The sequence below is a fragment of the Peromyscus leucopus genome, chromosome 8b (assembly GCF_004664715.2).
Source record: "Peromyscus leucopus breed LL Stock chromosome 8b, UCI_PerLeu_2.1, whole genome shotgun sequence".
NCBI lineage: Eukaryota > Metazoa > Chordata > Mammalia > Rodentia > Cricetidae > Peromyscus > Peromyscus leucopus.
In genome coordinates this window covers 23692046-23715181 of record NC_051086.1, presented here as the reverse complement: position 1 = coordinate 23715181, position 23136 = coordinate 23692046, and the positions used below count along the sequence as shown (strand labels likewise).

Sequence of the window (23136 nt, the reverse complement as noted above, 5' to 3'; positions counted from 1 at the left end):
CCCTCTTTATTTCTGTCCCCTCATCCTTTAGAATCTCTCCCTTTCACCTTCCTTCTTTCCCCTTTCTGTGATACTGGAGATTGAACATAGGGCCTCATGAATGTTCTAGGTGAGGGCTCTAACACTCTTTGGTTACATAGAGTTTCTATATTAAGTAATATTGAGTTGAGTTTACTATGAGTTGAGAGGAGGGGAGAGAGGAACCGTGTATAATACTCTTAGAATTGAAGATGGAGCTGATTTGAGATGGGGATGAAGATGCCCAGCTCTAAGGTGGTGTATGACGCGCCTAGGACCCAAGAATTGGCCCCTGTATTCTGTGTTCTGCTTTGTACTTAGTGGGTGATTGTTAGTAAGTCGTTAGCACAAGTTGATCTGGCGTGGGGTCAGAGATGCTTAGAGCTTCAAAGAGAGAGCCGACACTTGCAGCCAACGCCACCACACGGTGGTAGTAATACACAGCAAATTATAATAGTTATTTGGAATATTGAGTATGGCTTCTCCCCACTGGCTCTTTTAGGCTACCACGAGGTTCTTCCCTCTGGGCTCTTAACCTCTTATCCAAGGTTGAGACTGAGGTGCTATCTATTTCCATAGCAGTTGGCAAGTGTTCTTCAGTGAGATGGTAGTTCTCTTATGACATCACAAATGGTAGTTCTCTTATGACATCCATGGGAGGAAGCACAGGCCTCCTCAGTAAGGAGGAGGAAGTTTAGACTTTATGACTAGCCAAACAGTTATGATGGTTCTAAAAAGAGGTATTTTTTTTTTGCCTTTTAATAAACACAAAATTATACCTCTGATACTCAATAATAATGAAAAGTGGTACCCTTTTCTGAGTGATACATACATTAGAATGGTGATTGCTTTATTTTCTACAGATGCTGAGCATATGAAGGTTGGGTTTTTTGGAGGTTGATGGAGGGAGTGCTTAGTCCCTTGCTCATACTAGGCTAGTGCTCAATCACTGAGTAACCCTCCCAGCCCCAGACACTTAACTTAGCCATTTTAGCCATTGCATATTGTCATTGTTGGCTAAATGACTCCTCATCATTTGAGTCATTAACTCTATGTGTCATAGAGTTAATACTGGAGTTCATGTTTGGCCAAATTAAATTACTTACAAAATTCCAACTAGGGACTGGGGAGAGAGCTCAGAAGGTAAATTGTTTGTTGAGCAGGAATTGGAACCTGAGTTGGGAACACATACATGTAACCCCAGTGCTTTAGGCTGTGAGTTGGGGCAGGGGTGAGGCAAGTAGGCCCTACAGGCTCATTGGCCAGCTAGTCTAGTAGAATAGGTGAGAGTCAATGTCCCCATCTTACACAATACAAAGTGGACAATGAGAAGAGAACCAGTGTCTACTTCTGGCCTTTATATTATGCACACATATGAATGACTACTCATATGCCTCTGTCCCACTCAATAGGACAGGAAGCCCAGGAGTGAAATCACTTTTATATGGCCGTAAACTAGTTCTTCCATTGTGCCCTCGATGATAATAAAGGGGCGTCTTCTGGTGCAGTTCTTTATTCTGGCCCAGGAATCCACTGCATCTTAAGTTTTAAATGCTTTGCAGATGAGCTTGTTTCTTTGGAAGAACTTTACAAACTTGGTGTTCTGTCCTTTGGGAGATAGACTTGAGCTGCCTAGGTAGCTATTTAGGAGTTCTCATGGCTGGGTTACTAGCACTTGTCAGACCAAATGACGTATGACATTTCATAGCCACCAGCTTCTCAACTCTGTACCTGTGTGGTGGGTTAATTTGGGTGTTACTCTGGAGAATACTTCACCTGTAGGGTTCCACTTGTTTTCCCCTTTAGATGTGCCAACTGTAGATAGGGAACAAATGCTTCTCTTCAGTCATAGCACTGCAGTGAACACTCTCTACTGCTGGGAAGCTGGGGTGGTGTGTGTGTGGAGCCATAGCTCTCTCTCTTCTAAGCAACATAACTTTTGCTGGAAAAGCACTTTTCTAGTACAGCTTACCTAAACCAACATCAGCCTTAATCCCAACAAAAACCCTCTTTTCTGCTGCAGTCTAAATTTACTTGTATCTTACTTCAATTTCAGTGGAACTAATAAAAACAGAACCTTTGTCTTAACAGTTACTAATGAGTTATAAAATATCAAGGGAATGGTTGTATTTGGATGTTTTGAGAGTGGTTTCAAAGGCATTTGTGATAGCATCAGACATTGTCAGGTGTAATTGAGAATTCCTTTGGGATCTGGTACCTCCAGACTTATGTGTGCAACAGACTGGCCACTGTCACCTAACCTCCTGTGAGGCTCCAGATGAACAGGGTCCTCACATGCTTGAGAATTTGTGAAAGAAGTGCACACAACTCTCCCAGCATTTATATATATGTTTATCTTGGAGGCAGGACCTCACTACGTTTATCCCTGACTGATCTTAGAGATCCACCTGCTGAGATTAGAAGCATATGCCATCATGCCCAGTTTACATTTTGGTGAGGGGGCAGGTGGGGATGGAGGCCTTGAGCAGATGTGCCTGTGCTACGGTGTGTGTCTGGAGCTCAGAGGACAAGTTGGAGAGTTGGTTCTACCTCGCTGCATTTTAGAGATGGACCGTGAGGCTTCTGCAGCAAGCACTTTAACCAGTGCTGAGCTATTGCACTGGCCACAGCCCTCCTGCTTAGTTACAGAGAGAGGTTTGCATGGAAAACAAATGGTTTCTGTTTGTTTTGTTTTTTTAATAAACTGTATATGTGGAGATGTTATGTTGTGACCCTTTTAAAATGCCAGGCAACAACATAATGTGTCAAAGCTTATAGACCTTGGTCATGGTTTTCCTCATAAAACTTTGAAGGATGATTTGATGTCATTCCAGTGGAAAAACTGAATTACTCAGTTCTTTTTGTCTTTTAGCTCTTTGGTTCATTATTTAGAAAGTTTGGACTAGTTGAAAATCAGCAAAAAGAAACTCACTACCTCCCCCGTATTTCACACATAACCTTTGTCATTCAGAACCTTCTCATTGCTTTGTTACCTGGCACTTGGGTCAAGGCAGGAGTGATTGTGAATTTCAGGTTAGCCAGAACTCCTTTACCACCACCTCCCACCTTATCTCACTCCGGCATCCCAGACAAACCCTTGTTCAAGGGATTGTGGTCCTTAGAGAGTAAAGGGCCAGCTTTTTAAAGTGTTTGGTTTTAGAAATAGCTTTCTTATACAAGTGTATTAGAGGCTTATGCCTGTGGAGATGATCTTAAATTTGTCCAAATGTAGGTGAGAATGCCTATCTCTTGTTACTTTGAGAGTTTTGAGATGCAGAAATGGGGAGGCATCATTTAAAGCAGGAGTTGGAGAGTTTTCATGCTCCAACTCGAGGATTGCAGTTTGAGAGAGCCAAATAGGGGAAAACCACTTTAGCTCTGTCCGTGGTCCTGAACCAGTGTACCGCCCCACCCCTACCCCCAATGACATTAAGACTCGGGATTATGAAGGCTAGCACACGGCTTCCTAGCTATTCAGAAAATCACACCTCCTAAATGTAGTAAGACCCATTTCCTGCATTTGGTGTTGCAGGAAAAAAAAAAAAAAATCAAAGCTCCTGGACAACCTGGGGCAGCATTTGTGGAGTTGAGCTGCTTCTGCAGTCTGTTTTGGAATGGTGTACATGGGCTGCTTTAACCCCGAGATTAGCCAGAAGTGGTGGTGCCAGCTGTAGTCCCAACATTTAGGAGGTAAAATGATGACAAACCCCAAAGCAACCCAGAGTTTCCCTACTCCGTTTTGTTTGCAGTTATTTAGTGAACTCAAGAAAATAGTCTGTAAGGTTAAGGTTTTTATTCAAAGATATGTTTTATTTTGTGTGTGTAGACAGGTGATATGTGTGCATGTGGGTACAGGTACCCTCAGTTATATCCCCAGGAACTCAGAGTTACAGGCAGTTGTAAGCTGCTGTGTTAGTTTTGGGAATTGAACTCAGGTCCTCTGCAAAAGCAGCAAACGCTCTGAACCTCTGAGCCATCTCTTCATTCCTGGTTAAGTTTTATTGTTTTTTTCAGTGTTAAGTATGGGATCCAGGAATCCTTGTGCATGCAAGGAAAGGACTCTCCTAAAGACCTACAGTCCTACCCTAGAGGATTAAGTTTTAATTAGTAGGCGGCTTACTGCAAAATAACTTTCCATATCAATTATGTAAAGGTTCTTAAATCTAACCCATTAGCCATTGCAGACTGGGAGGAAATAAGAGATGCTGCAAATAAGCATTTTATGTCTACAGAATAGTCCTTTCATTAATTACAAATGGGACAGATTATCATGTGATGTGGCCAATATTCATCTACCTTTAGGCTTTGAAAATTTACGTTACAATTAGAATTTGATTACAAATAATAAAATGTAAATATATTCTTGTTCATATAGTCCAACTATGAAAATCGACTCATGAGCTTTCTTATTTTCCTTAAAGCTGGAGATACAGATGACCCACCAAGAATTACCCAGAACCCTGTCATCAATGGGAATGTAGCCCTGAGTGATGGGCACAGCAATGCGGAGGAGGACATGGAGGACGGTAAGTACTGCTCACTTACTCACAGCTGTGGAGCGCTGTCAGAAACATAACCCATCTGTATTTTTTCCTTGAGTGTACTTTCTGGTCTTTAGAGTAGTTAGTTTTCAGGAGGTTATATCTGAGGGCAATTTAGGATCTTGTTTTTGTTTTGGGTTTCAAGATTGTGTAAAATTTCAAGGTAAGTTGCTTCTCCTCAGCCTAGGGAAGGGGGTTCAAATCCAGAGGTTTGTAGTGAGTGGGTGTCTGCTCATACCCACCGGTTTCCAGCCACTGTTAGCATCCAGGGTGCCAGGTAGACTGTATTTTCCTTTCCCATTTGTTTGCAGCAAGATACTTTCAGCATTGGGATTTGGTTTTCCACTGCATTCCCACTTTAGTGTCTTATCAGTCGACTGCAATTGAGAACACCTCCCAACTCCTGTTAGGTGAAGTGAGAACCAAGCGTTGGGCCCTAGACTTCCTCCACTCACTTTCTCTGCAGCTTCCGTGTGGAAAAGCATATGCATATGTATACGCATGGGCATTTGGTGTCAGGGAATCACTTTTCTTTTGAGAATTCTTTAGATCATCCTAAGAGATGTAACATTTGCAAGTCAAAGTCCTGAGAAGGGAGCAGCCAGTAATTGCTTTATGCAGCCCCTGGAATCTTGCAGTGTAATATGAAACCATGTTCTGTACAAGCATGTCCATCAATCCTCATGAGGGTTGTGTCCTTCCCAGGGGAGTAACGGGGCAGTTGAAAGAAACCATCAGGCACGGGCTGCACCACCAGAAGGACTGCTGTTCAGACCTCCTGCCAAAAGTTCAGCCTCCATGCGAAACTGCAGCCGCAGTTGAGAGTTCTCTCACAGTGCGGTTTACCCCTGGCAGCTGGCTGAGGCAATTTCTGAGGAAGGTAAAGAGGCGTGGGCTACACCCCGCTGCTTTGTTCCCCGTGGAGTGCGCTTTCCACTGTAGATGAAGGGCAACGGTGTGGGTGTGGTCTCATTGGTTATTGGGCGTTTGGTGGATTCACTTTGGACACCATAGATGCCAAGAGAGTGGCTCGGAGAGTGCATTTGGGAAGATGGCTAGGCAGAGGTGCCAGGTGTGCATTTGGGGTCACTTTGAGTTGTATGTAGAGCAGTAGCAAGCCCACCCCATCAGCTCTCCCAGTGCAGTTTGTTTTAAGCAACTCCTCTCTTATTAGGAGTGTCTGGGAGACACAGATGCGGCTATGAGACATTCTGTGTAGTAGAAGAGGCCAGTGTTACCCTCTGAACCCTACTACCTACTTCCTACCTGCAGTCAAAATAGACAACCAAGTGTCTCCTGGGGGCCGGGTGGCCTAGCTTGAGAATTATGGTTAAGAGGTTATGAGTCAGAATTTTCTTATTTTGGGACAAATAGTACCGATTTCATAGTACTAAATACCCACATTATGTCACAAAGCGTTTGGGGTCGCAGATGGAAAAAGCAGAGCAGCCCTCTTGGTTTGGAGTTGGCATTGTCTTCAGAGAGGACTCAGGGCCTGAGCCTGTTGATAGTATGGCACAAGCACAGGAGGGTTGGGCTCTGCTCTGGAGCAGAGTGCAGGGTGGCCTTTTCTGGAGGTAATGTGGTTGTGAAACATTGTAGGTTGTAGGGGTCATGTGGCAAGGGTCAGAACCTTGGAAAGGTTGAGGAGCTCTGCGTTATGCAGGCCTCAGCCGTCCATGCCTAAGCTGGCTTCTACAGGAGGGTTTCTTAATGATTCCCCAGACTCTGGCTTTGAACCCCTTTACTTAAATCTTTTAAAAGCACATCAAACTAGGACACATGATTTAGAGAACATGATTTAGGCCAATTTGTAAACAAAGGATGAGTGACTTCCTGGTGCTGAGGATCCTTGTTAGTGAGAACTTAGGTGGCTTGGCAGTGCAGACATCAGTGGAGGAGAACATGTTTAGTTGATGAGAACATTTTTAAAGTCTCGGAGCTAGTTTTTCATCACATCTATTCTTGTTCCCTCAAGTATTGTTTTTCCTTACACGACTAAGAGAAGTTTTAGAGTGAACGTGGGCTATGAAGATCTCTATGGAGCCAGGTTAAGTTGTAGGTATTGGACACCATTCGTTTCATTCGAATAACTGACTTAGACAATTTTATGAGAATGACTAATCCATGTGAGTGAGGTTTGAGAAAACATCACTCTAGAGCCACCACGTGGAGAAGTCTGTCCCTTCGAAAGCCTGAAATGTCCAATCTTCATTTGCTTTCCCTACAGAGTTGAAGCCCAGGCCAATCCATTGGCGTTCGCTCTGGGCAGATAAGATAGGGGTGGATGTGGAGCTTTGGGGCGGCAGGCAGCACAACTGCTAGTCTGAAGTTTTCTGGGGCAGGATTGATGCTGGGGGACCTCGAGTCTGGCTGAATAGGAGTGTAGTGTGCTCATCATGAGGAAAGATAAGTGTAGCTGGGAGCAGAGACACAGTGGCTTCAGGCCAGCTGTCTCCATGATATGATCATATAGGATTCCCATGTCCTTTATGCTGATTATCTCTTGTGTGTTAAAAAACAACAAAAAGCCTTTGAAATGCTTAAACTCTCGCAGGTTTTTGTTTTGTTTTTAAAGTATATGGAATTCACATACTACTTCATCCATTCTTGGGCAAAGACCTTTGTTGGTCAGTCTCATGTAATTCCCTATAGCAGGCTTTTAGCGTCATAGATAGGTTTCAGATTTTCTTGTAGGCTTTTCATTTGGCATTTATAAATTCTCATTTGTCCTATTGGTGTGAATACTGAGGGCCTTGCCCATGCCAACTGTAGGTTCTACAGTTGGACTGTACTCCAGCTCTCAAGTTATTCACAAGAAGTTTCAACTTCCTTAGCCTGTTCTAAGAATGTGCCTTCAGTGTAATGCAGAAATCCAGTGTGATGTATAACGAAGCAGACTAGTGAGGGGGCCATGGAGAGTGCCAGGTGCTGCCTTGTCAAAAGAATTACATGTCAGTGTAAATTTCACCACTGTTTCTTTTTACTCAAATGTGCGGGATGGAAGAACAGAAACAAAATTACAATATGCTTCAATTTTCATAGATCTAAAGTGTAATCCTGTGAATCTAAATTGCCGAGATAGGATAGCTGTATTGGCTCTTATATCTTGTAGAGTACACCATCATTGTCCTTGGTGTCTCTGCAGATGATGGGCATTATTGAAGACTCACTGTCACTTTGTAACATGCTTCACATCAGTATGCCTCAGTTTCCTTACTGTAAAGTGGAAATTAATGCTGCTCAGGTGCACTTTGTAGGTCCATTAAAGCATGTGGCAAACCTTGTCTACTGAGTACTTTTAGGCATTGTCATGGACAGAATTTTTCCCCCTTCAAGCAGGTGTAGGAATACCCCACTCAGTAGACTTAGGTCAGTCGTCAGCACCTCGTTGCAGCTTCCTGGAGCCGCTCTCTTGCTGTAGTGCTCCTGTCCTGACTGAGGGAGCCGGGCTGTGCATAGTGCAAAGGGGTGGGGGAAGCAGAGTGTGAACTTGGACAGACTTTGGTAAAGAATACCCTCTGTGAGGACTGATGGACATGTTTTCTTAAGAACAGACCCAGGTAGTTGCAAACTTCTAGAACTTTAGTATACCTACAAGTAGGTGATCCCACAAACTGACTTTGTGTACAGTTTGGAGATGGAAGGGTTGTGGGGCTCTGTTATAATGGCCTTCAGCAGTCTGGTGGTGTAAGGGGGCAGGGTGTCTCTGTTAAATAACACGATCCTCATGAGTCTAGTCTGCTTATGCTCTGGGACCCAGTAGTCAGGGATGTCAATACCTGATCCTGGGGGGACGAAGGGGGGGTGACTTCAAGTCCCTCAGAGATGGCCTTCAGTCCCTACCAGTCAGGGGGCTGTGCCCATCCACAGTTAGGCAAATACAGAAAGTGATGCTCTCAGACACTTCTGCAGAGCCTTGGTCTTCCATGGCTTTTGTTTTGCTTTACTGATGCTTGTCCAGTGGCAACTGGCAGAGTGGCTGGAAGACTGCTCCCTCGCTGTAGCCTGAGAAGCAAACAGTAAGACATTACTGGGACTGAATCAACTTACTGGCCAGTGAGGGGTAAATGATGCCATTATTTTAGATGATGCATTTTTGATTGACACACTGAACCCCTGACCAGAGGCACTACAGGGCAGAATCCTTCATTCTTTGTGGATATTGGGAAGAACTTTATTTCTTTATAAACAAATTGCTACCATAAGAGATCCAGCTTATTAGTTCACAAAAGTTGAAGCCGAGGGACAGTATTGGCTGTCTACATGTGCTGTGCTCCTAGCACAGTGGCTGGTCTCTTCAGCTGCCCTTTTCCCTCCTCCCGGGGCTCAGTTCAAGACTCATATCTTCCCTGTTATATACAGTTCTGCTTATATACAGAAATATGAGCCCTTCTTTTCCTTCTTTCCTATGTCTGTCACCTCACTTGATGCCCAGATTTGGGGGTGAACAAGGAAGTAGATCTTCAATCCCCAAAACTCTTGGTTCTCCGAGGGAAGGCAGGTGTGTGTGAGTGAGCACTCTGTTAGGAGTCCAGCCATGCAGAAACTGTCCTTATTAGCCTTTTCATAAATTGGAAACACCACTATAATTTCCCCAGAGGCTTCAGCGGTTGGATTCAGAGAGATTGTATAGAGCAGTTTACTGCAGTGTTCATGCACATTCGGTTAATGCCCTAGCTCTGTGATTGATGGCATGTTTTCTTGCAGACACCAGTTGGCGCTCCGAGGCAACCTTTCAGTTCACTGTCGAGCGCTTCAGCAGACTGAGTGAGTCGGTCCTTAGCCCTCCGTGTTTTGTGCGAAATCTGCCATGGAAGATTATGGTGATGCCACGCTTTTATCCAGACAGACCACACCAAAAAAGCGTAGGATTCTTTCTCCAGTGCAATGCTGAATCTGACTCCACGTAAGAGTTTAAATGATGCGACTACAAATGCACAGATTTCTGGAAGCCAAATTCCACCAGTCTTACTCAATTTATCTCAGTTTCTCCGTAACTCTATGCAGTCCCTTTTCCTTTCGCTCTGGGGATAGAACCTAGGGCCTTGCTACATAATCACTACTACTGAGTTAAAGCCAGCCCTGATTCTAAAAGTACAATATAAAACTAGGCTTAGCGTGCTAAAGCCCAGCAGCTTGGAGAGGCTGGGACCATGTGGACTCTGCCGACCACTGAGTACTCATTCCCTTCTCACCATAAGCCTTAAGTATGGCTGTCAGAGGCTGACAGCCCTTCTGTCCTCTGATGGCCTGTGCCTGTGGGCTAGTTGGAAAGCAGAAGTCATAGCAATTAGTTAGGTATTTCGAAAACAGTATGGCTCTGGCCTATTTAGGGGGGCAGTTTTGATCATAACTTTTTTTTTAAAGGAGGCTTATTGTAAAATTGTCTTAATATCTATATCTGAGCAATAGAGGCGGGAGGTCAGTTCTAGGCCAGCCTGGATTACATGAGGCCCTGTTACAGTAACTAAGAAACAAAGGGAAATCTTGGAGGCACTCCATTGGTAGGGAAGAAGTATCATTACCCCTTTGGTTTGTTCTCAGAAGCTTGTAGCTCTCCCTTCAATCCATATTCCTCATTGTCAGTGTTAAACTCATGTACGCCAGAAGGACAGTTAAAGGGAGGGTTGTCGGGGAGTATGGAGTGCATTGTCCCTTAGTCTGCACCAGGGAGCCTAACCCTGTGTACTTAGTCTCGTCTGACCTACTCTGTCACCCCCTGATTCTGGTTCTTGGGAAACCTGGGGAGAGTGTTCTCCAGATGATACCAGCTGTGGCTGTTCTTTCTATAAATGCTCCCGGGAAGGACATGGCTTGTTTCCTTCTCTCTTAATGTTTATGAAGTGCCTAGCTAAGCCACAAGTGCCTATTACAACCAACGGACACAGACCTCCCAAAAAAGTGTGAAATTAATTTTATGTATAGTAAGGTTCTTTGTATAGGTTAAAGTTTTTCTTCTGAGTTTATCTCTGGTAATAAAATGGTACCCAGGTTGGACTGTATTATGATGGTGCTAGTCTCTAGCGTCCCCATTGGCAACACACACTTCTGTACCTGATCCCTCCTGATATGTAGGGCAGGTGTGCAGAACCCGGAGGCACAGGTACAGGCTCTACTGAGTAGTGCTGCATTATGGGACAGAACCCTGAGGTGCATCTACCTTCATTTGCTCTGTTGTTTGGGCTAGCCTTGAATTCTCAATAATCCTCTTGCCTCAGCTTCCTGAGTTCTAGAGAGTGTGTGTGTGCTGTCATACTTTGCTCATCAACTCTTAGCTTGTAGCCCCCTTCACAGGCTTTTGTACGTGCCACGAAACCACTACTGCTGAAGAGTTACACCCTTGTCTAGCCACAGTTGTATAAAACCTGAAACTGATACTTTCAGTGTGTTATACTTACAGTCAAACATTTTAGGGGTGTCATGGAGCAGAATCTTGTGAGTTCTAGTCCAGCTAGAGCCACCAAATAATAAGTTATGAGCTAAACCACTGCACTTGTGTCCTCAAATTCCTCTTCTCTCTCCAAGGGAGATGTTCATGTGCTGGTTTTGATGTTTTAGAAATGTGTGACTCGAAGTTAAGTATGTCAACTAAGGCTTGGGTGATTTGTTTCTTCCCTCCCCTGCCCCAATAGGTCGTGGTCCTGTCATGCACAAGCAGTGTTGAAGATAATAAATTACAGGGACGATGACAAGTCATTCAGCCGTCGCATCAGTCACTTGTTCTTTCACAAGGAGAACGACTGGGGATTCTCTAATTTTATGGCCTGGAGTGTAAGTGACAGAGTATTTAGTCTTAATATCCCAACTGTTATTGCTAGTCTTGTTCTTTTATGCATCAAAAATCTTGCTTTGTGGGTTGAGCAGGTATCTGGAAGTTGGTGTGGCTTTCTGGCATTAGGTGTTCAGGTTGCAAACTTTAAAAGTTTACTCACTAATGTCCTGTGTGTATATGGTGTGCAACTTAATTATGTGTGTGTGCTTGTATGCAAATACTGAGTGTGGGCACATGTGTCATGGTGTGGCACATTTCTGTGGGTTTTGTGGCTGGAGCTCAGGTTCGCGTGTTCAGGCTTAGATGACAAGCACCTCTACTTTCTGTGTCACCTCACGGGCTCCTCGAGCAGGAGGTGATTTGGGGAGGGGATGCTGTTTTCTCTGTGTAGCTATGGCTGCCCTGGAACTCACTTTTTAGACCTAGGCTGGCTTCAACTCAGATCCACCTGCCTCTCTGCCTCCCAAGTGCTGAGATTAAAGGTGTGTACCACTGCCTAGCATCCAAGTATTAAATTGTTAAGATACCTTTAAAAAACTGTGCCGGGTGGCGGCGGCGCACATCTTTAATCCCAGCACTCAGGAGGCAGAGGCAGGCGGATCTCTGTGAGTTCCAGGCTAGCCTGGTCTATAGAATGAGATCCAGGACAGGCACCAAAACTACACAGAGAAACCCTGTCTCGAAAAAACAAAAATCAAAACAAAACAAAAAAATACCGAAGCCAGGATCTGGTGGTGGTGGTGAATGCCTTTAATCCTAGTACTCAGAGGAGGCAGAGGCAGACGGATCTTAGTGAGTTCAAGGCCAGACTGGTCTATAGAGAAAAATTTCAGGACAGGCTCCAAAGGTACACATTGAAACCCTGCCTCAAAAAAAAAAAAACAACCAAAACAAACAAACAAAAAAACCTGCATATGGGCATGTGTATGAGCGTGCCCACAGAGGCCAGGAGGGGTTGTCAGATTCTTTGAGGTTAGAGTAATGGGAATTTGTGAGGTGTGGGTACTAGGATCTGAAATCTTTTTTTCTTTTTAATGGTTTTTCGAGACAGTAATTTCTCTGTGTAGCATTGGAGCCTATCCTGGAACTCACTCTGTAGCCCAGGCTGGCCTCAAACTCACAGAGATCCTCCTGCCTCTGCCTCCCGAGTGCATTTCTTTTTTTTTTTTAATTCAGATTTTCTATTCATTTTACATTTCACCACCACGCCCGACTGAATTCTGGTTCTCATGAGAGAGTAGCAGGTCTGTTAACCACTGAGCTGTTTCTCCAGTCCTTAAACTTTTAATTACACTGTGGAGTTTTTCTGATGGGTTGGCCTTCCTTGGGAAGACACATTACTCTGTAGGGCCCCTTTCTGCAGAGGTAGTGGCTAGTGGGTGGTCTTTTGACATGTTGCTCTTTAGTCAGTACTTCCAATCCTTGTCAGCTCACCCAGGCTGTGGCACTAAACCCTGAACACCTCTGCAGAGCTCCCAGTGTCCATGCTTAACACAAAATGGACCGCTTCTAGAGCAAAAATTTCAAAGTAGTGCTCCATTAAATTTTGAGGTGCAGAGTACAAGGGCAGCTGTCTCTTTGGAGTAAAATAGATGGTTATATATTCTTATGTGAGTTGGGTATTTTTATTTTATAGGAAGTGACTGATCCTGAGAAAGGATTTATAGACGATGATAAAGTCACCTTTGAAGTTTTTGTACAAGCGGATGCTCCCCATGGAGTTGCGTAAGTTTTGTTCAGTTGGGTACTGCTGTATTGTATTGAGAAGCATTAGCATATGTTTAAGAGAAATGCTCAACCAGTAAGCCCACCCTCCTTAGTTTGCCCCCAACACTCAAATCAGCTGCCTGCTTCACACCCTCTCATTTAACGGGCTGATTTGCAGTTCATTTGTGCTCACCAACGAGGTTTTTTTAATGTAACCAGCCAGCAGACTAGATAGATGATTTTGCAATCTTAGGAAGGTCCACGTCTTACCAAGTAGAGAATCTGGGTCCTCACGTTCATGGCCATTGCAATGGGGATTCATTTGCTTTTATTTTGAAGAGTGCACAGGTATGAAAACTGTCACAGGGAAGCAGGGAACATGCTGGGTACTGCTGACAGCTCCCATCCTGTTTAAGTGGGAGGTTCTAACCTGGGCCATTGGCCAGGTCCTGGGACTGTATAGTAGCTGTCATCCTCACTGACAGTGTTGGTTCCTGTCTCTTGTTAGTATGGAGAGGGAGGGTAGATTGGCTGGACGACATGGTAGTTCTTGTTGTCTGGTAGATTTTCTCTGGTTCCATTACCACTTGGGTCCAGGATACCTGGGACATAGCTCAGACCACCATTTTTCCTAAGTAGCCACCCAAATAGTATAATAAAGAGGAAAAGCCCTTGAGGCTTAGAAGTGCATTCTAAAAGTTCAAAATAGAGACGTTCCTGTCTTCCTTCTGCATATGTGTTTCTGCAGAATTGGCAGCAGGGGTGGGCTGGAGTGTTCAGCTCTTAACATGTCCTACTGATCAAATAAGTGAATTCCTAATGTGTGTGTGCAATACAATTGCTGTGAAGTCAAATTTGATATAAATGTAAAAAGGCACCCCCAGTGTCTTGTGAGTGCTCATCTTTACAAATGGCAGCTGTGCTGTAAACTGTTAGCAGACAGGTAATGCTGAAATTGAGTGTGAATAGTCATGCCAGTGAAAGGACCTGTGATGTGAAGTCAGGCCTTAGTTCCCACAGTGTTGTGTCTGGAGGGATGCTGTGTGGGATGTGTTCATTTGCCAAGATGCCAGAAAACAGATGGTGGCATAGGACAGTGACACTCAGCCACTACTGGACACTGGACACTAGCCAGGGTCAAACTGGCTAGAAACCAGTGTCCCATGCAGTGGACCTTCAAGCTTGGATTGATCTTTCAGGTGGGACTCAAAGAAGCATACGGGCTATGTCGGCTTAAAGAATCAGGGAGCCACGTGTTACATGAACAGCTTGCTGCAGACTTTGTTTTTCACAAATCAACTACGCAAGGTAAATGAAAGGCAGCTTTCTGCCTTCTGTTCAGTAAGGTATGTCAAAGGCCAGTAAAGTATCCAGCAGACATTCTCTTCCCCATCCCTGGACTGCAGCCCTTTCTCCACAGGGAGGCCCTGCTGGGCTGACCTTAGTCTCTGGTAATAGGACATCTGCTATTGAAACTGACTTGGATGATCAACTTTAAAAATACAAATACCATAATAACAATTAATTGATCCTCGGACTAATATTTCTACATCTAACTTATATTCCCAGGCTCCCCTCCCACCCTCTTTTACTCATTTATTTGTATATAGTGTTGGCTCTCCTGGAACTGACATGCTTGCCAGAGCTCCACCTGCCTGGTCTATGTAGAAAGTGCTGGGATTAAAGATATGTGACACCACACCCAGGCCACACCCACTATTTAAAATACAAAATTAAGGAGGGATAGGGTCTGTCTTTTAAGTTGTTTAGATTGGCTTTAAATTCACTCTGTAGCCTTTGTGATCCTCCTGCCTCAGCCTCATAATAGCTGGGATTTCCAGGACCAGGTGTGCACCTTATGCTTACATAGATTAATAAGAACACTTTGAATCTACTGATGGAGGGTGGTGCTCTCTGATCTGAGGGTTGGTTTTCTGCAGGTGGTATGGAGCAGTGTAGGAGGAGAAGGTACTTCTAATTAGGTTCTTTCTGTATCTCATTCCCACGCTGCTGGGGCCAGGTGACTGAGGTGGGGTTGTGTGAAGTGGTAGTTGGAGTGCCATCTGCATTTCATCATCTCTTTTTTGTTCATAAATCATGGCAAAGTAAAATTTGTACCGTCCCTGGGAGCAGAAAATAAATGAGGTGTTTTGTTTCTGTTTTTTTTTTTTTTTTTTTTTTTTTTTTTTATTTTTTGGCCTGGTTGGTGACTTAATTTTTTTGCATTCTTCTTTGTGTTTTCTAAATAGTCTTAACAGACAATTCGATGGTTTTTCAAACTTGGGCATAGCTAAGAGCCCCTAGCAAATTGCCTTACTCCTTATGATAACAGAAATGATACTTTTACCTAAAATTAAACACTTCTAAATCAATTCTTTTAGGCTGTGTACATGATGCCAACAGAGGGCGATGACTCATCTAAAAGCGTCCCTTTAGCATTACAGAGAGTGTTCTATGAATTACAGCACAGCGATAAGCCTGTAGGAACAAAAAAGCTCACAAAGTCATTTGGGTATGTATCAGCGATCCACCTCCATCCTGCTGCTGTCTATGGAAGGGGCAAGAGTGGAGGCTTAGCGATGTGGTGTCAAGTGGGCTTCAGTTCAGGCAGGCTTACGGTCGTCCAGTTTGTCATTGTCCCCTCTTAGGAAATAGCAAGCTTGTTTTAGACTTTTTCTTGAAAAATGTCACCACTTTGCTTTTCAGCAAAGGGCGTGTGTAGCTTTGAAATGTATGTATATTTAACTTGTAGATACCACCTTTTCTAGATAAGATTTTAGGAAATGTTAAGTTTAACTTTTTTTGCTGACTGCTGGTAAAATTCAGCTTAATCTTTGAATTATGACAGTCCCCAAGATATTCTTAACACACAAAAAGCACCGAATTTGAGGATAGTGGTTGATTCACTTTAGTTTATAATCTAGACTGCTTCTTAATTGACTCCCTTGATATATAGAAATTGAAATATAGATACTCATTTTCTCTTTGCAAGGTGGGAAACTTTAGATAGCTTCATGCAACACGATGTTCAAGAGCTTTGTCGCGTGGTAAGTTTCAAGCAGTAACGGTTTGGTTCTTAGAGCAAATGTTTGAGGCAGTGCTAGAGGTCTTTATAAGTAAAAGCCTCACAGCTAATCAGACCACTTACCTTGGCTTAGGATTGATGGTTAGGCCAGAGTGCTGGGATTCCAGACATGTACCACCATGCCTGGTTTACGGCTCATCTCGTTCCAAACAGTGGGAAGAGCTGTGCTGCTCAGTAGGAGGTGACTTGCTGGGGAAGGTTGGACAGATGTAGCTGTAAGAAGTGGGTTTCTCACTGGTTAACTGAGCACGTGCACAGGAGTCCCAGAACAAGGTGCAGGCACCCTGGCCTAGGCAGCTGCATCCACTGTCAGCAGTCTTCTTGCACCCACCTCCCTCTGAGGGCCGCCTCTGTGCTGCTGCCTGACCCCAAGCTCCTTAGTCACTAGTACATTCTCATTCCCGGAGTGAGGAAAGACGTAGACTCGGTACACGCAGACGTGGAATGGCTGTTCAAGGTGATTGGCTGGGCAAGGTGTGTTTTCTTTTTTGCAGCACTAGCTGGATTGAATCAGTTCATTAAATATCCATGGACAAACCAGTCAATCCTGTTGACAGGCTCAACCTCATTAATCTCTTGGTGTGGACCAATACGAGTTAAGTTTAGTGATCAATTTACATGCTTTTCCACAGAGGTAAAATAAATATAAAAAATGCTTCTAAAGGCACTACAGATTACTAATTCATTCCAAAAACTGTATAAAAGGTTAACCTCAACTATTGCATGTAGATATTTTTTTTTGTAAAAGGAACAAAATCCAGCCAAGAAAGATTTGTATGTTTTTTTGATAATTGCATGCCAAAGGTAATAATTTTATAGTCTAGAAATTCTTTGACTGTTGGTACTTCCAAGTAGTAAATTGTTAAATTACGGTGTATTCTGTTTGTTTTGTTTTTTAATGCCCAAACCTTCTCTTTCAGTTGCTTGATAATGTGGAAAATAAGATGAAAGGCACATGTGTAGAAGGCACCATTCCAAAATTATTCAGAGGCAAAATGGTGGTATGTGAACATTAGTTTTAAAGAAAGGCCTTGAAAGATTATAAATGTAGATTTGACGACAATGCTAAAGCTGCCTTCTGTTTATTTACAGTCTTACATTCAGTGCAAAGAAGTAGACTACCGTTCTGATAGGAGAGAAGATTATTATGATATCCAGCTAAGTATAAAAGGAAAGAAAAATAGTAAGTCTTGTCTCCATACTCATAAGCTTTTAGTCATTGTTGCCCTGGCTCAGTGGTTGTTTTATAAAGAAGGACAGATGCAGGGAGTGACTTAAGTATGCAGCACACTGGGTGGATACCTGCTTCTACCCCATCCAACTCTCAGAACACTGTGTCAGGCTGCCTAGAGCCCTCCTAGCCTACCCATTCCCTGGCTCGGCTCCCTCAGCTCCTTGGAAGAAACCACTCTAAGCTTTCAGCAACTTGGGCCAGCCTTGGTGTGTGTTTATGGAACCATGTAGCTTAGTGCAGTCTGGTGGCTTTTGTTCAGCATCATGTTCACATGTGCATCATACATGTGTCTCCCAGGAGCAGTGGTTTGGTTATCACCTACTGTTCCATTTTAGGGACCACTCTTTTTTTTAGATATTTTGCTTATCTACAGGTTCAGGCCATTGTTTTTTCTCCTTTCATTTGTGACAAGGCTCAAACTCATTTATTTCTTTGTGTGGACTGATACATAGTAAGTTTAGTGATCAGTGTACATGCTTTTCCACAGAGCTAAAGCCAATATAAAAAAGCAATTCTGTGTAGTTCATTTTAAAGCCTGTGTACAAAGTTAGCCTATACTGTAGTAGATGTGCTGCTGCAGTGGGACAAGTGTGGAGCTGTTTCTTGGGTTGTGAGTTTATAGTAGGCTTAGTTCCAGCATGTGTTTCCCTCAAGATTGGCAGAGCCATTTTCTTTTCAGGTCCTTATTGGCAGCTGGATGTTCTCTGTTTAAAATGCCCACTTAAGCATTGTACCTAGGTTTAGTGTGGGGGTGGGGTGGAGTGGTGGTTAGGACGGGACCCAGAGCCTTGTTGGTACCAGAATGGTGCTTTGTCACCGAGCTCCTACTTCAGGAACACTTACATGATGTTCCTTTGAAGATACAAGGAAAGTATTGTAAATATATTTGCTCTAATGTTTCCATTCTTACATCTATGGTTCTATCTGGTATTTTATCCCCCACCCCCACCCCCACCCGGAACATGTTCTGCCAAGATGGACTTTATCTTTTATAGGTTTGCTGGGATGGAGCACAGTGATGGAGCATTGGCATAGTATGTGCAAGCCCTGGGTTCATTTCTTAGCTTTGCCAAAAGAGAACAAGAAAGACCTCTTCTAGATTTGATACAGTTTTTGCTACAGGGTCTCATTATGTAGCCCTGGCTGTCCTAGAACTTGGTGTTTAGACCAGGCTGGTCTTGAACTCACAGAAATCCTTCTGCCTCTGCCTCACATGTGCTGGGATTAAAGGTGTGCACCACCTTGCCCAGCTTGATGAGATTTTTAATTTCATCTTTTGAATGATTTTTTTTTTCTGGCCATAGAATCTAGATTGGTAATTCTGTGTGTTTGTATTGTTCCACTGTCTTCCTGTTGGGACCCTTGTTTCTTGTAGAGGGTTGTGTGTGTCCCCCTGTCCCCCCATTAAGCTGGAGTTGATGATGACAGTTCCCTCTTGTCTCCCATGGTCTACACAGGTATTTATCAAACATGTAAGCACTTTCCAGCCTGTGTTCCGTTCCCTCCGGCCTTTGCTGCCTGGGTCGTCTTTGGTGCTGCAGTTCCCATTGCTTTACCTTCAGCTCCACTTCTCTGTGGCAGCGTTTCATTCGTTGTTCATCCTGATGCTCCTCTAGTCCCTTCTCTCAGGAACTGCCTGTTGCCTTTGTGTGACTGCTGACCTTACTGTTGTCCTGTGTGTCACCGCACCCCAACTGAAGCAGAAGGAAGGCCTTTCCTCCTCCAGCATGTGCCTGGCCTTATCTTCCTCCTGATAGTTAACGGCACACACTGATTTCAGTGAAATAGTTGTGTTAGGTTTTGCTCTTCTGCTTTGTCACTGTTGTAATTGTGTGATCAGCTAGAACACCAGGGCTGGCCCCCAGGCCCATGTAGGCCCATCTTTCCTTGTCCTCCTGGTTTGCTCTCTGTCACCATCCAGCTCCTCAGTCTCTAGGCCATTGCTTGTTTATAATAAGTGTCTCAGCAAAAGTGCAGTGAAGGGCTTGAGTCTCCTCCTCATGCTGTCATTTCACTGCCCTGGAGAGCATGCTCAGCGAAAGTGCAGTGGCCTGTATCTCTGCATTCAGTGGAGGTGATGCTGTTCATAGCTGCAGCCACGTGCTCTGCTGGGTCCTGAACACATTAACCCACAGGAGTTACACCCAGGCTGACCTGTTACGTACTTGAGCTTTATTGACCTGTCTCTTTTCTTTCCTTTTAAAGTCTTTGAATCATTTGTGGATTATGTGGCAGTAGAACAACTAGACGGTGACAACAAATATGACGCTGGGGAACACGGCCTGCAGGTAACCTCTTCTTCCCGCACTGTTGACGGTCCTTTCTTCAGTCACCAGCAATGCTGTGCTGTCTTCCTTCTTGTGCTTTGGAGATGTGGAGCCTCAAGGCTCTCCTGAGTGGTCTGCTCCGGTGGGAGGGTTTGCTTGATGAAGAGGTGTAGTGTTTCACAGGCAGAAGCAGCAGAGTGGTAGGAATGTGCTTGATAGTTCCTCATTATCGAATACCCTGGTCTTATCAGAAACAGTGTTTTGGTCATTTGAACTCTATTTTTAGTGCCCCAACCCCAACTCCATTTTTTCTAGATTGAGCTTCTTCTGTGTAGATATCCCTGGCTGTCCTGGAACTCACTTTGTAAACCAGGCTGGCCTCGAACTCAGATCTGCCACCTCTGCCTCCCTGGCAGATCTGTTGGTACAAACCAAAGGCCTGTGCCACCACACCCAGCTCTTACATTTTAGATGCCTTGTTTGCCTCCTCCTTCCATTGTTTAACTTTTCTGAACCTTAGGCTCATAGGGTAAGGAGTGCATCCATCCACTAGGGTGTGGCCCCAAGGGACTCTGAGCATGGAACAAGGAACTTGTCCATGGTGCAGTGAGAGTTGGGCTGTGGTTGCTTATCAGGCTGGCCAGCTGCAGTAATCTTGGGTCTTGTTTTTAGGCTTATAACTGGACTCTCACTTGCTCTATGAGCATATCACAGTGCTGCCCAGGCCTGCCAGTCTGTAACTAACTCATGGTACCACGACTCGGCTTTGCTGGGTCAGACCACTGAGGGTCAGTCAGAAGCTTTGCTGCCCAGGAGAGTGAGCTGTGCTGGAGGAGGGCTTGAGAAGCACAGTAGTTGACCCGTTGCCACCCTGGATGATTTAGGATCTGGTTATGCGGTGTGTAGTGCAGAATGCTCACTTGAATGGGAAGGAGTGGAAATGGAATATTTTTCATTGTTCCTTGTTGGTGTGGATGAGGTACCTCTCTCTGTTTTTGTCTTTCTTGAGATAGCCCTATCTCCGTCATTCTGCATTACAAAGAATGTTGCCGAATAGGGGTTTCCAGGTTTCCAGCTGTTAAGTGGAGTGGGATTGGAAGTGAAGACAAGGGGTTGGCTTGAGGTGCCAGTTGAGAAGTAGGGTAAGCATTGTGAGCACTAAGCTTGTGCCCCAGCATTGAGGGAAGAAGGCCATTTAGCTAGACTCCTTCCTTCCTGCCTGCAGATCTTTGCTTGTTCTCATGGTACTTCTGTAGGATACCTCTTTTCACATAACTCTGACCACAGTTTTCTTGTTAATGATTTTTCTGAGGCCCTCTGTTTTTTCACAGTGTTTGATGACTAATATTGCAGGTAGCAGGTGGCTTTTTAAATAACCCCTGTTCCTTTGATGGTCAGCCAGGTTAGGGTGTAATTTCCCACACATTACAGACGTAAACTTAAGACTCTCTAAACAAACATCCAAGTGTCCTCACATGTACCACCAACAGTACCCAAGCACGTTCCCTTAGTACTGAAACGATTGTTGTGTGTATACATCCGTGATGTGCATGTGTAGTGGGGATGTGTTGTTCAGAGGGCAATTTTGTACACTCATTTTTTTTCCATCTTGATGTGGGGTCCAGGGATCACAGTCAGATCTGTGGGGCAGGTGTTCTCAACTCTGAGCTATATCCCTGGCCAGAAACAGTTCTTTTCTAGCTTTAAGAAACAAGTACAGCTGGAAGAAACAAGTACAGCTGGGTGTGGTGGAATATACCTTTAATCCCAGTATTTGATAGACAGAGGCATGTGGATCTCTGAGTTCCCTGCCAATCTGACCTCCTTAGCGCGTTCCGAGCTAGCCAGAGTAACCTATTGAAACTGTCTCAAAAAGCAGAAGACGGGTAAAGCCTGGTGTGGTAGCTTAGGAGGCAGAGGTCCCAGATCACTGTAAGTTCAAGGTTTACAAAGTGAGACTCTGAACTAAAAATCACCATTTCTTCTCAACTTCCAGGAAGCAGAGAAAGGTGTGAAATTCCTAACGTTGCCACCAGTGTTACACCTGCAACTGATGAGGTTTATGTACGACCCTCAGACGGACCAGAACATCAAGATCAATGATAGGTAATGCGAGGGGTGAGGGCTTGGCTTACCTCTGCTCTTGTCTCTCTCCTTTGTTGTGTATGGGTCCTCGGCTCTGGAACCGAGGGGTAGAGATGTCTCTCTTAGGGGTGCTACCCTGACCCCAGCCCTCTCTTGTGCCGCATTGAAAGCAAAGGGTGGGTTTCCTGACTAGTCACTCTTCTAATGCTGAGATTTTGACTCAATGTAGATTTTTGCTTGTTTTTTGATATTTTTGAGGCAGGGTTTCTCTGTACTTTTGGCTATCCTGGAACTTGCTCTGTATGTAGACCAGGCTGCCCTGGAATGCATAGATATTTTCCTGCTCCTGCCTCCCAAGTGCTGGGATTAAAGGCATGTGCTGCCTGGCTAAATGCAGATTTTATTTACCACAAATTAGTGTTTTTGTTTTTAGCTTCCAGAAAGTGCTAAAATTTGAAGAACGATGGAGTGTGTCTGCCCCATTAGTTTCCTTTCTTTTTTTTTTTTTTTTTTTTTTGGTTTTTCGAGACAGGGTTTCTCTGTGTAGCTTTGTGCCTTTCCTGGAACTCACTTGGTAGCCCAGGCTGGCCTCGAACTCACAGAGATCCGCCTGGCTCTGCCTCCCGAGTGCTGGGATTAAAGGCATGCACCACTGCCCGACACCCATATTTTTAAGACCACAGATTTAAGGATTTAGGGATGTGGTTCCATTGGTAGAATGCTTGCTTACCATACATGAGGCCCCAGGGTTCATCCAGGCATGGTGTTGCATGTGAAATTCAAGATCATCCTTGGATGCCTATCGAGTTTTTGATGAGCCTGGCCCGTGTTAATGAGCCTTTGTGAGAGTGATGATGCATGCTTTACCTGACTGTGTATGCACAGTTTTACCCTGATTAGTTTGAACAGGACAGATGGTGGCCATTCATGTTTGTGGATAGTGTGGCTGAATTAAATTAAATACACCCTGGAATTGAGTTCAGTGTAAATTTGTAATAAGACAGTTGGGTAAAGCTTTTGAACTTGAACCTGTTAGTTATCTGAGTATTCTGAATTTTCCTTCAATTTTAAATGGACAAAGTTTTTCTAGTAAGTAGGAGCTCCTTCAGAAGTAGCTTTGAGAGCCTTTAGAATCATCTGTAATTCATGATTAAGGACAGACACTTAATTATAAGAATTTATAATAAAGTTCTAATTAATGGATACCATGTTTTGGATGTAAGTCAATATTGAGTTTCTTTTTTAAATATTTTTAATAGGTTTGAGTTTCCAGAACAATTACCACTTGATGAATTTTTGCAAAAAACAGACCCTAAGGACCCTGCAAATTACATTCTCCACGCAGTCCTGGTTCACAGCGGAGATAATCATGGTGGACATTATGTGGTTTACCTAAACCCCAAAGGGGATGGCAAAGTAAGTCC

The 23136-nt window shown here is 44.1% G+C and overlaps 1 protein-coding gene across 3 annotated transcripts in view; it reads left to right on the top strand.

The window, feature by feature from the left end:
* The window catches only part of Usp7 (ubiquitin specific peptidase 7), a 53654-nt gene that overhangs the window by 18867 nt on the left and 11651 nt on the right, over positions 1-23136 (top strand). For 2 of the 3 annotated variants that reach the window (XM_028872874.1, XM_037201462.1), the window contains exons 2-13: positions 4440-4544; positions 9270-9468; positions 11195-11333; positions 12971-13059; positions 14241-14349; positions 15423-15553; positions 16034-16088; positions 17047-17127; positions 17219-17309; positions 19566-19648; positions 21624-21733; positions 22972-23128. In XM_028872874.1, the coding sequence (XP_028728707.1) occupies positions 4440-4544; positions 9270-9468; positions 11195-11333; positions 12971-13059; positions 14241-14349; positions 15423-15553; positions 16034-16088; positions 17047-17127; positions 17219-17309; positions 19566-19648; positions 21624-21733; positions 22972-23128 (1349 nt within the window). Of the gene's footprint in view, positions 1-4439; positions 4545-5264; positions 5440-9269; positions 9469-11194; positions 11334-12970; positions 13060-14240; positions 14350-15422; positions 15554-16033; positions 16089-17046; positions 17128-17218; positions 17310-19565; positions 19649-21623; positions 21734-22971; positions 23129-23136 lie in introns of all 3 variants that reach the window. The other variant, XM_028872875.2, reaches the window with a different exon arrangement.